General features: G+C 26.5%; 1 protein-coding gene and 1 long non-coding RNA gene across 2 annotated transcripts; one reads left to right on the top strand and one right to left on the bottom strand.

Moving 5' to 3' along the window:
• The first annotated feature begins 1,614 nt into the window (after window positions 1-1,614).
• LOC147810918 (uncharacterized) lies at window positions 1,615-4,498 on the top strand. The gene is made up of 3 exons (XR_015433023.1): window positions 1,615-1,759; window positions 2,581-2,627; window positions 4,313-4,498. It is a non-coding gene; the product is annotated as an uncharacterized LOC147810918 (long non-coding RNA).
• Window positions 4,499-5,646: 1,148 nt separating this feature from the next.
• LOC107448933 (uncharacterized) lies at window positions 5,647-13,332 on the bottom strand. Its single transcript, XM_071177000.2, has 6 exons — window positions 12,678-13,332; window positions 11,169-11,415; window positions 10,845-11,082; window positions 10,007-10,293; window positions 7,452-7,637; window positions 5,647-6,946 (listed from the first exon to the last, which is right to left on the bottom strand). The coding sequence occupies exons 1-6, from the start codon at window positions 12,875-12,877 to the stop codon at window positions 5,858-5,860; spliced, it is 2,247 nt and encodes a 748-aa protein (XP_071033101.2). The 5' UTR covers window positions 12,878-13,332; the 3' UTR covers window positions 5,647-5,857.
• Between the last annotated feature and the right edge of the window lie 1,517 nt (window positions 13,333-14,849).

Raw genomic sequence — 14,849 nt, 5'->3', positions numbered from 1 at the left:
ATTTAATATTCAGTGTTTTAGCCGACCGGCCTGTGTAGGGGGCAGGGAGCTGTCCTTGCATCAGAAAGGTTCTGGGTTCTAATCCCGGGCAAGGCATGGATGTTCTTTCCTTCTCTGTACTATCTGTCCTCACTATGGGAGCGACGTTGACCCACCTAATATGGTGCCCCGGAAAGAGAGGCCAACAAAATCGCCCTGTATATGCCTGAATTGACGGATGTTAACACAGGTGGGCATTGGGAGAAAAAAAAATTCAATATTTAAAACATTTTGGAAAAAAAATATGTACTTGCCACTCAAACGTCCAAGCATATCCTTTTTAAAAAATTACTCAATAATATTATTACTTTCAATTATCACAGTATCCGCAAATTATTATTTTTAATCTCAAAATTGAAAAGAAAAAAAAACATTGGGAAAAGATTGATGAGATTTTTTTTTCTCAAAACATCTCGAAACTTACTTCCTATCAAAATTATAAAACTGGTTTGAGAGCTCGCAACTAAAATGGATAGTAAACAATTATTTTTCTGTTGTTTGATTAAAAATTTTTATTGTAAAAAGGATCTATTCCACGATTTTTTTAACATTGTATAAATAACTTGTTTTTAAACACCAAAACTAAAACTAATAAACCTAAATTATTTGTTTTTATACACATGTTTGCAATCTTTGCTACATTTATGTTAGATTAAATTGAATTTGTACAGTAATTATTTTTATAATACTTCTTTGGGATAGTAGTGGATATGAAGAATGTGCTGCAGATTTATCTCTTGAGTTCCTCTATTGAGATAGTTGTTAATGAATCATGAAGAACTTTTGTTGATATTTATAAGGACAAGAACTGTAATAAAACATAAAATACTTATTTATTTTTCAGTCCTTAGATGGGTTTGTTCACGTGTATGAAGGTTTTGTTTTCTTAAAAAAAATTATGAATAATTAATATCTATAATCACAAATTATGAGAAATTAGCGAGTTTATGCAAAAAAAGGGAAATAATAACAAATAATAAAACTTTAAATTGAGTACATTTAAGCTTCATGTAGTAATGAATACATAAAAGAATCATTTTCTGTGATTTCCAAAAAATTAGTTTCTGTGAGTTGCCTTTTTGAAAATCCTTTTAAAAAGAACCATTTGTTACTGAATTGAAATATATTTTTTTACATTCCGTATTTGCCATTCATTTAGATTTCGAAGTAAAATATTGAGTCTTAGGAGCTATTTTTTTGCCTTCAAACTTGAGAAAATATGTTATTTAATAGAAAGTTTAGCAACTCTTTGTTTTATTATTTTACAATTGTAGCTATAATTTTTGACTATTTGCAACTTCTATTTTCTATTTAAAAACCTTTTATTCAGAAGTATTTAAGTCTAGTCACAGGCGTATTTTAATTAACGAATCAAATAAAAATATCAATACAAAATAAGAAACACTAAATGAATTTGACCTATTTTACAAGTAAATCACGTCAAGTATATCAAGTATCAATTTATTTTACATGTTTATTTATTCCAAACCGTAATGTTCCCAATCCTTAAGACGGGGAATATGCAACTTTTTCCCTCTTTCTCGGGAATACGAAATTCTAAGCAATGACGTCAGAATAAAATTGTGCGCGCGCAGCATGCCATATACTGTCTTCTGGCGCTGTGCTGTGGCGGGAATCAGCAAAGCTCTTCAACCATTATTATTTGTTATTTTCAGTTGAAACTGTTGAGCGCGAAACTGTGGATTAATAATGCAGTGAAGTAAGTAATTTATCATTTTCATTAAACTTTTGTTTGTGATTACAACTGATAAATTTCTAATATATTTTGTTTTTAATTAATTGTTTTGCTTTTACTGTTTATCTAACACCCCATACATCTCGCTATAGTGTGTGTGCCATTAGTTTTTCCCTGCATTAATTAAAGTTACGGAATGTGCTGAGCATACTTCATCGTTCCATAATCAATCCTAGAATTAAATAAATTATAATTATGTAATCGTGCAATAGTGAATTAAACATTTAAATAGTATTGGTTTTTATTGCTTATTATAAATGATACACGTGTCTGTAATGCAGTATTCAAAGGTTTGAATAATGCTGTGCTGTTGCGTTTTTCTGTTATGTCCCCAAAACGTAAAGTTTTAAATTGCAATATGTAAATTTCTAGATAGCTTAATTTTGTTTTGGACATCCATGTGCAAATTGTTAAGTTTATCTGCTTTAGAAAAGAGATAAAACTACTAACAGGAAGAGAAGTTACTGTAGATATAGCACTAGTGTAGGCTACAGGTGCAATTATATATATTAAAATTTAAATTGCTCTTATAAATTATGTTTACGTCATTAATTTTGATATGTATTGGAGTTTTGCTTTATAAAAAAAATTAGTTCAGCAGCAACTGATAAAACCAGTTGTTTTGGTTCAGAACTATGTTATTTAAACAGAAGACTGTTTTATTATTAATATATCAGAATAGAATGTTTATTATAATAAAATATATATATTTAAAAGAGCATAATTATTAATTAGCATGCAATAATAAGCATTAAATCCTTTTTTTTGTTTTATTTACCTTTCAGATGCAGGTGGAGATGGAAGGAGCAATGGTTGGTTTTAGTCATAAGAGGTAATTAAATTTTCATTAATATTTAAAATAATTATTGCTTATCCCTCAAGTTATAAAATAAAAGAATTTCTTATTAAAAGTTTGTCATTCAGATATTTATTTTTACTTAGATAGTTTTCATTTAGTTTAAATTAATATGCCTAATGATTCGTGCATATCTTTAAGGTAAATTTTTTTTATGATACATAATACAATATTTAATAATAAATTTCTAGGCTTTCCAACCTTAATAATTTATGTTATTTTAACATCTGTCAATATCTTTGGTACCGAATGATATTTTTAACCTTTTATAATAGTTATCATTGTTTTAGTCATAATGTTATCATTTTAATTTTTTGTGTTATTGATAATGATTTCAGTATACTTCTGGATGTATTGTTATTATTATGACCTAGATATTTATTTTTTTCACCTAGGTGTATTATTGTAGCTTATATCTTGGTTGTCATATTGTAGTTTAAAACTTTGTTGCATGGTCTTAGCAACCAATAAGTATTTTTAGATATCTGATATTTCAGTATTTAGACCTCTGATTTTTCGGACAGTTCTGTATCTGTTGATTTCAATACTATCCAGAGTTTATCAAGGAGATATAGCTTGAACCTACAGAGAGAAGTTTGCAAATTTTATCCGTTAAAATTAAATTTCAAATATATATATATATATTTTTTTTTTAAATTATGAAATAAAGTTGTGCTTTAAAATTGACTATTTCTGTAATAAATATAAATCAGAAACTATGCATATTCCCATAAGAATGTATAAGTAAAAATTATTTCAGTACTCTAAATTTTGTTAACAGATTATGATACAAATAAACTAGTAAAAAAGATTTTGTAGTGAAGATGTAGGATAATAAACATCATGAAAGTATAAGATGAATGAAATGTATTAACATATATTAATGAAATGTGCATGCACATTGTAATTGTTTGTTCGTTATTGGAATAATTTATTTGTCTACTCTTAATTTATTAATTCTAATAAACATTTATGTATACCCAATTAAATCATAAAATTATGTAATCTGTACTTAAGTGTTAAAAGTTTTTTTCATACAATCAAATGCAAAAATTATAAAAATAAAAGTATTATAAAGATACAAACTGATGTTTTTTTTTTTAATTACAAGATATTGCAGCAAATTAATTTATTGTAAAATATAGTAGCTAATTATCTTGTGCAGTGAATGTTTTAATATGTGCTTTTACATTCCAAGGAGTGATTTGACATGCTTTTAGTAATTCTCTTTATTTGTGTGTTTATCTATAATTTAAAACAGGCTTTACATTTTCTGAAGCTTCATTTCCGTAATTTTATAATGCGCATAAATGGAAGACTAAAATATCTATTCCTAAATCGTTCCTTTTATTAATTCCTTTGTTTATACATATATATATTTAGAATATTTCAGACAAACTTTTTTTATCCCTGGGCAAAAAATTTTTTTTTTAAAGTTTTCTGTTGATTTATTTTACTTTTTATTATCGAAAAAACCTAGATATTGAGCTAGGCTCGTTACCTTCTGGCTTATGGTTTTGTCGTAACCCCAACTATAGTTTTATCTAATACATAATTTGTAGAAAAATTTTCATCAAAAATTCAGTTGCTATGATGTTTTTAAAGTGATTTTATTTTTAAAATGTACTGTAATTTAAGATTGTGTATGATTTTTGTTTCAGATTCTTGGAAAAATTGTTGTGCAGGGTCTGAGATTTTCTTTGGAACTTTCTTCTATTATACAGCAGATACAAAGTTATTTTGTTCCAGGTATATATTATAAAGGGTTTTTATATCTGTCTTTGATACCATTTTGTGCTAAAAATGTTTTGCAAATGTTTTTTGAAATAAAAAATTTATGTAATTGATTTCTCACTTTATTTTAATTCTTAAATAAACCCTACATTTATTTATTTTATGGTATTTTACCAATTGCTGCAACTAACAATTACATTTCTATTCATAAATATGTGTAAAAAATCTGATTTTTATCTTGCAACCTTTTTTTCTTTCTCAATTGTTTTTTAAGTTAAACTGAATTTAGTAAACATTCAAACAAGCATATAAGAAAAGAAATAGAATCTTAAGACATTTCTCAAATATTTAATTAATGAATTGAGTACACATTAAAATAAACATATAAAAAATAAAATAAGTAACACATGTTAAAATAAACATTAATAAAATAAAAAACATTAATAAAATAAATGATTAAAAAAGTAAAATTTCTTAAATATTTCAGCACAGGAACTGCAAGAATGGAAACTTTAATGCTCCCGCATTTAATAAGTACATGAAGAAAAATAAACAAATTGTTTAGGTTTGATATTCGAAATGGAAAGGTTTAATTTTCATATATATTAATGTAGGCATATGGATATTACAGCTTAACCTAGTCTGGAGTAATTTAGTTAAAACTTTTTCTCTTAATTATACACATGAGATAATACAGCTATATTACAATAAATAAAAATAATTGGTTTGATTGCACAAAATTAATAAATCTTACACTATTAACACTGAAGATTTGTTGAAATAAATGAACTATTTTCAAATAGTGATATGATAACATCGATAAAGATTTATGTCAGAGATTTCTTTAGTATGAAAATTATTGTTTTGGCAAATAATTAGTAGTTTAATTAGATTTAGTAATTTAAAATAAAATTGTTTATGAATATATTAAAATAGTGAAATACAAATATATTTTTTAACTTGTAATTGATTCTTATGTTTTTAAAGGCGTCTCAAGAATGTCATTCAGTTAGGGAATGTGGAAATAAACATTATTTGGTTTTCAAGTTTATTCCTGTGAATACATTAAAATATTTTCTTAAACTATTACCATGACTAATCGTCTACCATTTAAACTTTATAGCAAAGAGCTACCCAAATATCATCAGAAAATAACCAAAAGATTGATTTTAAAAAATTTAATATTTCCTTGTAATTAAAAGAATTTGTAGTATTTATTAAAAAAATTTCGGTTAGGATTGAATTGAATTTATGTATTTAATTATCTCATCAGAAAGAAAATGGCTATAGAACATTAGAATTTTTTAAATTAAAATTTAAGTTGGAAAAAAACAAAAGTTTGTGAATCCGTAATATGATACTATTAACACTAAGTTATTAAGTGAACAAATTTTATGTTTAAAAAAAATTGTAACAAAAAAATTAAAGTTAATTTTGAAAACAATAGAATAGGTTAAAATTTATTAATTTGACTAGTGTGACTTAGCGTTTGGTATATTTTTGATAATACTTGATTTTAAACATCTCTTTCTTTTTAGAGATTTGGTTATTTTTCCAGGAGGCCGTCCACCTGGTACTCTTGTTTTAGTGCGAGTCAAGCCTACTCTCCGTCTGGAAATAGAAGTCGGTTGGACTTTAATTTTTCTTTCACGAAAAGTAGACTTGAAAAACATTAGTTTGTCAAAATCATCGGCTGATTTGATTTGTTTTAATTTATTAACAATATCATTAACTTTTCTATTTTTTAATGTACTTTGACAAAGAACATTTTTTATTCTATCGAGTTCAACAGCCATTTCATTTTTTTTTTCATCATTAGCATTTTGATTGAGAGGTTCTATTTCCATGTCACAGGTTTCATAAGATTGGTTATTTTCTGCTGACATTTCCTCCTCTAGTGAAGGAGGATTTGAAGTATCTCTTTCTATAAACTCAGAGAAAAAGGAAGGAGGGGGACACTTATCACCTAAAGCTAATTTGGCCAATGCATATTTTTCCTCTACTGAAATGGGGGGTGCATTAGGCAAAGAAAGTTTTTTTTCCATAAGGAAAAAGCACTGGTGTTTGCAAAATGCCCCATACATTCCAGTAGGGCAAGTGCAAACCCCTAAATCAGTGTTAATAGTGTATGATTTATTAACATTATCGCTCTTCACCTCAAACAAATTTGGTGCACACTCTCGAACATTTTCATCTTTTATGAATTTACTCTTCTCATATACCGATTTAAATATTAAGTCTACATTTCTCCTGCGAGAGTGTGCATATTCCAAAAGTTTTCTTGCTAAAAATTTTTCCCAAACCTCCAGACAAAATTCTATCAATGCTACAACGTTAAAAGCTTTTGTCCTATTTAAGACAATATCTTTAACTATGCGAATTGTTGATTCGGCATAGTTGTTGGTATTATTATCCCTTGTTAGGGATCTATCTAGCAAGACCCATTCTTTTCTTCTTAGGAAAAAGGAGTTAAATCTTGTTACAAATTGCGGATGCTTTTTTTCCTTCTGCACTTCCCTTACTGCTTCAGAAAGGTTTCTTTCTGTAGTAGCATACATTACCTAAAAAATAATTAATAATAACAATTTAATTAGACTACTATCTTATTGTAATGGAAGTAAAGTTATATCTAATAATTATAATTGCATATATTTCTTAATTTCACAGGGTAAGTCTAAGGCTTTAGTATTTAAGTAAAATTATTTCCCTTGGATGCGATTTTTCTAGATGTCATGAGGTGAGAAATCGTAGCTTCAGCTCTGAATGAGGAATGAACCAGTCCTTCGGTGTCTACTTTTTAGCCCTTAGTTATACTAGTCTTTTTTTTTTTTTTTTGTTTTTTTTTTTCCCCAAAGAAATCCAGGTTTTTTCAAGCCATGGTGAGTGCTGGAGTTGAGGCTTGCCTTATGTACATAAATTATGTTATGAACAAATATTTTCTGCTTAATTTAAAAAAAAAATCAAATTAATGTTATAAAATATACTATATTGTTAACATTCCTCGCATTGATCCATTGATGTTTAAAAAGAAATTAGTTGAAATATAAATCCATGTATGACACTTACATTTTGGAAAAGTTTCATTAGTCTAGGTCTTTCTTCCTTCTGAACTTTGCTATTGTTTGAAAATAGCCAACGCCATTCCGCTTGGGCTACATGAAAATGGCACAGTAGTTGAGTGCTGTTCGGCCAAACTGTGGCTAATGCAGTTTTCTCAGCAGTTGAGTCGTCTGTCATGAATATGGCAGGGAACTAGAAAAATATGTTTCTTTGATGAGTTCAAATATTTATATAAAAATTTTTTTTTCCATCTTATATCAAAGCCTGGTATATTAAATAGTGGCATTTTAATGAAGAATGGACATGAAGCATACAAACATAACTTGTTAAATGTATGGAAACATTTCTGATATTACAGGGTTCCCACGGTCCTTAAAAACTGCTTATTTTGGAAAATAAGGGCCATTAAAAGTACTTAATTTTGGTACAAGGTTCTTAAAAGTCCTTAATTTTTTCTGCTTCACTATTACTTAATAGGAATAATTTTTTCAGTCTTGCAAAAATATTTTTTAAAAAAGTCAATCTTTTATCACCTAGAATGAGACCATGCATTGACGGCAGAGAATTTTGGAGAGACAAACTTTTTGGCGTAACTTAATATTTAGCATGATCGACCCACAACTGAATATGTTATGCGTGCCTGACAGCGAAATGTAAAAACTTGTTTTAATAATTTTTTCAATGTGTTTCCCAGATTTCATTATTTACTCTTCTTTTTAAATGTATGGAAAAAATGCGAATTTTAATTTCTGCACTAAATTTTACAATTCAATTTCAGTGAAATCATTAAAAATGGAATACAGTTTAGCTTCATAGATGTTGTTAACATTTAACAATCTGAAGATTTTTTTTTTTAAAAAAACCAACCCTGGTTAGCTGAAATTATTTGGTCCTACTTCGGTGAACCCTGTTAATTAATACAATTATATCAGTACTTACATTATAATAAAATTGTTTCTTATTCTTTTTTTTTACTTGATTTTTAAGAAAAGTAAATAAGTGTCACTGGTGGTATTCGATTAAAAATAATCATACTATGTTTAAGGTCCTTAATTTTTCTAAAAAGTCCTTAAAAGTCTTATAATTTTTGCTCTGTTTAAAGAGTTGGAACCCTGCATTATTCTTATTATTTTATTATGGCTTAATGATATATGAGTGATAATGGAACTATTGAAACTTTATGGAAACTCTTCAGTTAGTAAATGTTTTGAAATACTAATTAAAGTTTTTAAGCTCCAAAAGGTTTTATACTACATATTTTAAAATTTGTTCATTAAAGAAATTTTTCATATTTTTTCTGAAAACATTGGTTTTAGAGTTATTTAAAAAGAGTTAAGAGGTACTTACAGAGTCGAAAATTAATTTATGAGTGACTAAATTTTATAAATTTTAAATCCATCAGATGTTTAAAATATACAGTATAATGAAACAATACATTGCTCAACTAGAGAAATTCAATGCTTATTTCTAAATTATATAGTTAGGATTTTTTTTTATTTTCATTCTTTAAGCTCAAATGGTAATTTTCATCAAAATGTTGTCATGCACTTGTGTATGTATTAAAGACAAAGACACATTTGAGATATATTATATTACCTTAAGTTAAATAACTGTGAAAAGTTTTATTAATCTTGAATTTATAATCTAGATTATGTAAATACTTAATTTTTTAAAAATATTGTAAAGGTGGAAAAAGTAAACATGTTTCGAGTTCTCTATAATAGGCACCCATTTTCTAGATTCACCCTATATCAGGGGTGGCGAACCTTTATGCACCAACGTGCCATTTTTTCTAAAAAAATTGTTTAATTTGGTCATAAACGTACCGTCAAACAATTTTGACTTCGTGATAATTGGGAAAATAATAACACTAAATACTATCAACTCAAAACTCTTTATTTACTATGAAAAAGAATACATTTCGCAATGTCTCAGTTATAAGCGTAATTCAACTTAAAGTAACATCAGTATGACTTCTGTTGTTGCAAATTAGATGACAAATAATTTATATTAGGTTGTAAGATGTTATTTTAAGCAGGTCTGTTAATTTTTTTTGCTAGTTATTTATTCTTAGCTTGTTTTTTATGGTAATTAATTGTTTTTTGGCATTAATTGTAATTTTTTTTTAATAATTGTTTATTTTTTTATGTTTGTTTTTGTGAATTTTAATTTAATTGGTAAATTGCTTCACAATGAACTTCATGATCGGTGGCGTGCCCAAAATATTATGTGGCGTGACATTGGTTCGCCATCCCTGCCCTATGTGAATGAGGAAAATGCAGAAAATTTTTACATATCAGAATAAAATAGCTCTTGAAACATGTTGATATATTCCATTTTTATAATTTTTGAAGCAAATGAAATTTTTAAATTATCGAATAAAAAAAATTTTTTTTTCAGTTTCTTGGAATTATTCACTTAATGAATCTAGATTGCTTATATTTATTAAGGTTCTATTAAATTAATATATTTATTGTTATTTTTATAAATCTTTTAAGAAAAGATGAATTTTTCATTACTTTGCTTTATGTAAATAAGATGTTTTAAAAATAAATACTTACATCTTCACCTCCGAAGCATTTGGGAAAACTTTCTTTTAATAATGTGAATGCATTAAGATAATTTTCTGTAGTTTGACATTTATGAATAAGTGTGGCTATTGGTATAGCTCCAGCTTTTGTTGCTGACAATAGAACTGTTAGAGTTGATGACGTTCTCTCACAGCTACATGTTGAATCAATGAAAATCATTTCTTTTGAAGCTGCCAAAAATTGGGTTCTTTTCATGATTGGAGAAACAAGAAGCACTGCCCATCCATCATTCACATCATAGATTTTTATTATTGAACCTAGAAATATTTAAAAATTTTATTAAATGCCTAAATTTAAAATATTTTTAATTAAATAATTTTTACTTATGTTGAATTGTTATATTAAAATATCTTTGTTTCTTCCTTTTTTTTAATTTGAGGTTAACATTAATCTAATTCAAATTTAACTTCTTGTAATAAAGCTGCTTGAAAAGTTTTTTTTTAAATACAAAAATTTGAAAGAAAAAAATGTTTTTTTTTCCCTTCCAAGAAAAGTATGAACAAATAAAGTTATAATTCCCATTATTAATTTTTTTTTTAAAGAGAAAAGCAAGGAATTGACAAAAGCATATGGAGTTAGGATGTAGTACCATTAATGCTGCTAAAAAAAATTCACAAGCTACTTATTTATAGATCAAACAATTGAGGTCAATTATTTATGCTTAAAATATTGTCTCTCTAAAATAATAAAGTTCTTATATTTCCCTTTTTATTTCAGCTTCGTAATTTTTATTAGTGTATATGAAACAGTTCTCAAATCTTTAAATATACAGAATCAGTAGTTAAATAAAAAAAATAAAGTAATTTACCATTAGAATTATATGATGGAATTTTCTCTCTTAATTTCTCTAATGGGGTTAAGTAAGATCCTAAATTTATAGTGCGCCAGCAATCATGCAAATAATGAACCTGTCTTCGCGTAGGATTCTTAGAAGCATTTGCTAAATCTTCATAGTTATTATCCAATAAAAATTTTGTCTCATGATGCATAATAGCTTCTGCTGGAGTCATTCCAGAAGAGAAATATTCACTAAAGTTGTTTTTCACCTGAAAATGCAAAAAAGCTAATTATTTTATTGAAAGAAAAAAAAGAGACAAACAAATTATTCACAAATATATATGCCAGTACATACCTCTTCAGTAACTCTTAACATTCGAAGAGATTCTGCAGAATGAACACTATGAGTGTGTTGTGTGCTCAGAGTAACCCAAACTGGTAAAGGAGGTGATTGCTTCAAAAACTTGTCCTTTCTTATGGTGTGTTTTGTTAGTTTCTTTATGATTAGGGTCATTTGGGCTTTACAATTTGCATTTCTTTTGGAATCAGGGGATTTATGAAGTTGATTGTGCTGACAGACCCATCTTTTCCAAAAAGTAAACCTGAAATAGGGCATTTTATTATATCAACAAGAATTTATACAGTGATAGTAGCTGTTTTACTATTCCTATATTAACTATTAAGATAAAAGATATGAATCAAATGTTCTATATATGCCATGTTTAAAATAGAGCTGATTGTTCTATATTTTTTCATCCTTTAATCATTAATTTTACTACAATAAATTATTGCCTTTATCATTACAAAAAGGAAATCACGAATGCTGAAAATAAAGTGATGTGAAAATTATTTTTAAGAATAATTGAATAGTAAAAATAGAATGTAAATACTGTGAAAACACAGCTAAATAAAATTTTTATCCATATATTTGTTTTTTTAAAATACAAATATTTGGGAAAAGGGGAAATGCATGCAAAATAATGTTTCTCCTTTTTAATTTTTTTTTTAAAATTTAGATTTCATTTGTCTCTACCTGAAATATTTGTATTTTATCCTAGATTCTTAGTGACAAGTCTTTTATTTCTTCCCCTTTTTTAAAGTTTCTTTAAAAAATTACATATTATCATACATAATATTGCTGTGCACTTTATTAGCCTACAAAAATCCTTAACATGCATTTTAATGTTAAAATAAAACTCAAAATATTATTAAGTAATATAATTTTTATTAATAAAATTATTTTTTGTGAATTTTTTTTAAAAATAAACAAAGGCTGTGTTTAGTAAAAGATAAACAGTAAGCCAGCTCTTCTTGTCTGATAAATGTAATTTTTTTTAATCACAACATTAATTAACCACATATAATTAACAGAAATAAGGTTTGTAGCTTTAAATTAAAAGAGGCAACTTATAGGCCGAGTTAATGCATTTGCAAAGATGCAATATGACATAAAAGTAGCAATATTTCTATTTATTTAGAATAAAAAATTAATAGCAATAACAGCTAACTAAAAATTAAAATTTGTTGGATTTTCCAGTGCACACTTTTGTTTCTCATTGTGGATGCCCATGAACATGTATAGGCTAAAAAGAAATATGATTATAAAACATGGTTTTTGGCTTAAAGGTTTTTTGTTCTGGTCAGTAATTTATACATTTATTTTTATTATAATACCAATAAAGATTTATTCTGATCATGGTTCAAAATAATTTCTGACAATAGACTTATTATGCTTAAAATAATTCTCATAATATACTATGTTAAATATTTTTTAAAAGAAATTAATATCTTTTTTTTTTTGCATATATATGCTAGTTTTATTAATTCATATAGTTTTTGACGGAGAAGATTAGAATAAACATACCTTTCAGAATCAGAATTTTCCTTTTTGGTGATCCACTCCGTATTAGTAATTCTGCTTAGTGTGTTCTTAAAATCTTCAACTTCACTAACATCTTGTAGACTCAGACGAACTATTAATTCATCATTTTTTGAATCTTCATCTAAAACGCAACTAGGATAAAACTTAACCAATTCGGAATGTATTTTTCTTTTCAACTCCATTCTCAAATTTAAAAGCCAGCATTAAAACATGGGTTACAAAATAACGCTAATGCTAAGATTAAACAAAGAAGTCTGCATTTGATTAAAACTGCCAGTATGTCTTGACACCCCCACATTTGCACCTGCAAATTGACCCCTGATCCTGTGGGTGGGGACGTAGGCACTCCAGAGAGAGAAATCAAAGGATTTTCACCGACTTTTAGACCATCAAAAACTATGGTCACCAGAGATAGAAGAAATATGTCTTCAGACTGGAGTATTTTTTTCAGAGGAGTTTTTTATTCAATGTTAAATTTAAAAATAGTTGAAATATTTCACTGAAAATTACAGGATTTTGTAATGGGTTTTAAGCAATAACAACTAAACCATTTTTTACAGTAAAATCTAAAAATAGTTAATGGAAGTATATGAATCATTTAAGTATCAAGAAAATGGAAAGCTAAAATTTAGAACATGTGTTCTTAATAAGATTTTGAAAAAATAAGAATATATATATGGTATTCGTGAGAAACAAATTGTGTGTATATATATATATGTATATGGACTAATTGTGTAAGGCTATAAAGGAGATTTTATAGATATAAAGATTTTCTGAAGATAGGAGTTTTAAGTAACGATTGGAAACTGAAAGGCGCGTACCGACTTTTTCGTTTTATAAGGGGGGGAGTGTCTTGATAGTTTTAATTTGAATTAGAAATGCTTTTAAAATTAATTTTTGAATAATAATTAAATAACCATTGTACTGAGGGCGAAAAAAAAAAACGGAAGACTTTTTTTTTTCAGCAATCATATATTTTCATAGAATGTACCTTGATATATTGAGGGGCCTTAACTTAAATATTAATTAAACTAACTAACCTTAAATATGCTAATTAATTTTGGCAGGCGATATCTTGAGTTAAGTAATCACACATATAAGCGTACTTTGTTTTTAATAAATTTACATTTTAGTTTTCGATGAATTCTGGTTTTTGACCTTAAAAAAATAAAAAGAATTTTTCGAGTAATAAAATTTCAAAAGCATGTTTTATTTTTCGACTTTTTTTAATAAAAATTAGATAATTTTTATTTTAGTAGATTACTTTATTTTAAATATGTAACAGTATTTGAAACAACCTAGAAGACATAACTTGATAAAAAAATATATACAGTGGAAATGATCGACATATTTAAAGCTTGCATTTTTTTTAGACTTTGCCACACGCGAATACGAAGAAACAAGTGATTTAAAATACGTACCTTCACATTTTATATTTCAAATCATTTTTCTTTCTTCGTGTCTTGAAAATGGGTGCCTATTTTAGAGCGCTTGAAATATGTCTACTGTTTTTTCCTATTTGTATATTTTTGAAAGAATGAAGTTTTTAATAAAGTAATATCTTATCACTTGTTTCTAAGGATTTTTTGACTAAAATATTTATTCGTTTTATGAACAGATTTTATACTCCTGGGAAAATTTTCCACCTAAACAGCTCCATTAATTAATAAAATAGAAAATATCAGTTTAGATTAATTTAAAAACGTAATTTTCCCATTAATTAAGAACACTATTTGAAGCATCAATAATGCGTGTATTAAAGTTTATATTCTTTAAAAAAATTTTATTTTTGGAAAGTTCAAAATTTTATTATTTATAATAACATAACTATATGAATTCATTCTAAAATCAACTTACAAGATTTATTAAAATTTAAACAGTAGTTAGAGTTGGGAATTTTTTTTCTAAAGACAAAAACTGGTTACCAGTATTGCCTGTAAATTTTGCCTTTTCTAAAACTAATTGGAAAAATTATTTCATTAGTCATGATTAAAGTTGCTTCTAAAGATTCACACATTTCGATTTCAAGTTTTATATCAAAACATTATCAAGAACTTGAATTTATCTCTAAATACATAATCTAAATTTTGATTATCAGATGAGGATATTTACCAGAAATTTTTTTAAATAAAGCAAAATGGGTTGAATTAAAAA

The sequence above is a fragment of the Parasteatoda tepidariorum genome, chromosome 4 (genome assembly GCF_982258835.1).
Source record: "Parasteatoda tepidariorum strain Cologne lab strain chromosome 4, Ptep-v5.0, whole genome shotgun sequence".
Classification (NCBI taxonomy): Eukaryota; Metazoa; Arthropoda; class Arachnida; order Araneae; family Theridiidae; genus Parasteatoda; species Parasteatoda tepidariorum.
This window is presented reverse-complemented; position numbering and strand designations above follow the sequence as displayed.

Bases quoted from the DNA above. Each gene is read 5' to 3' on its own strand.
- LOC107448933 (XM_071177000.2), bottom strand. From the start codon at position 12,877: ATGGAGTTGAAAAGAAAAATACATTCCGAATTGGTTAAGTTTTATCCT. The intron at 10,294-10,844 runs GTAAATTACTTT...AAATATTTCTAG, and splicing joins TCCATCATATAATTCTAATG to GTTCAATAATAAAAATCTAT. The intron at 7,638-10,006 runs GTAAGTATTTAT...ATATTTTTCTAG, and splicing joins AATGCTTCGGAGGTGAAGAT to TTCCCTGCCATATTCATGAC.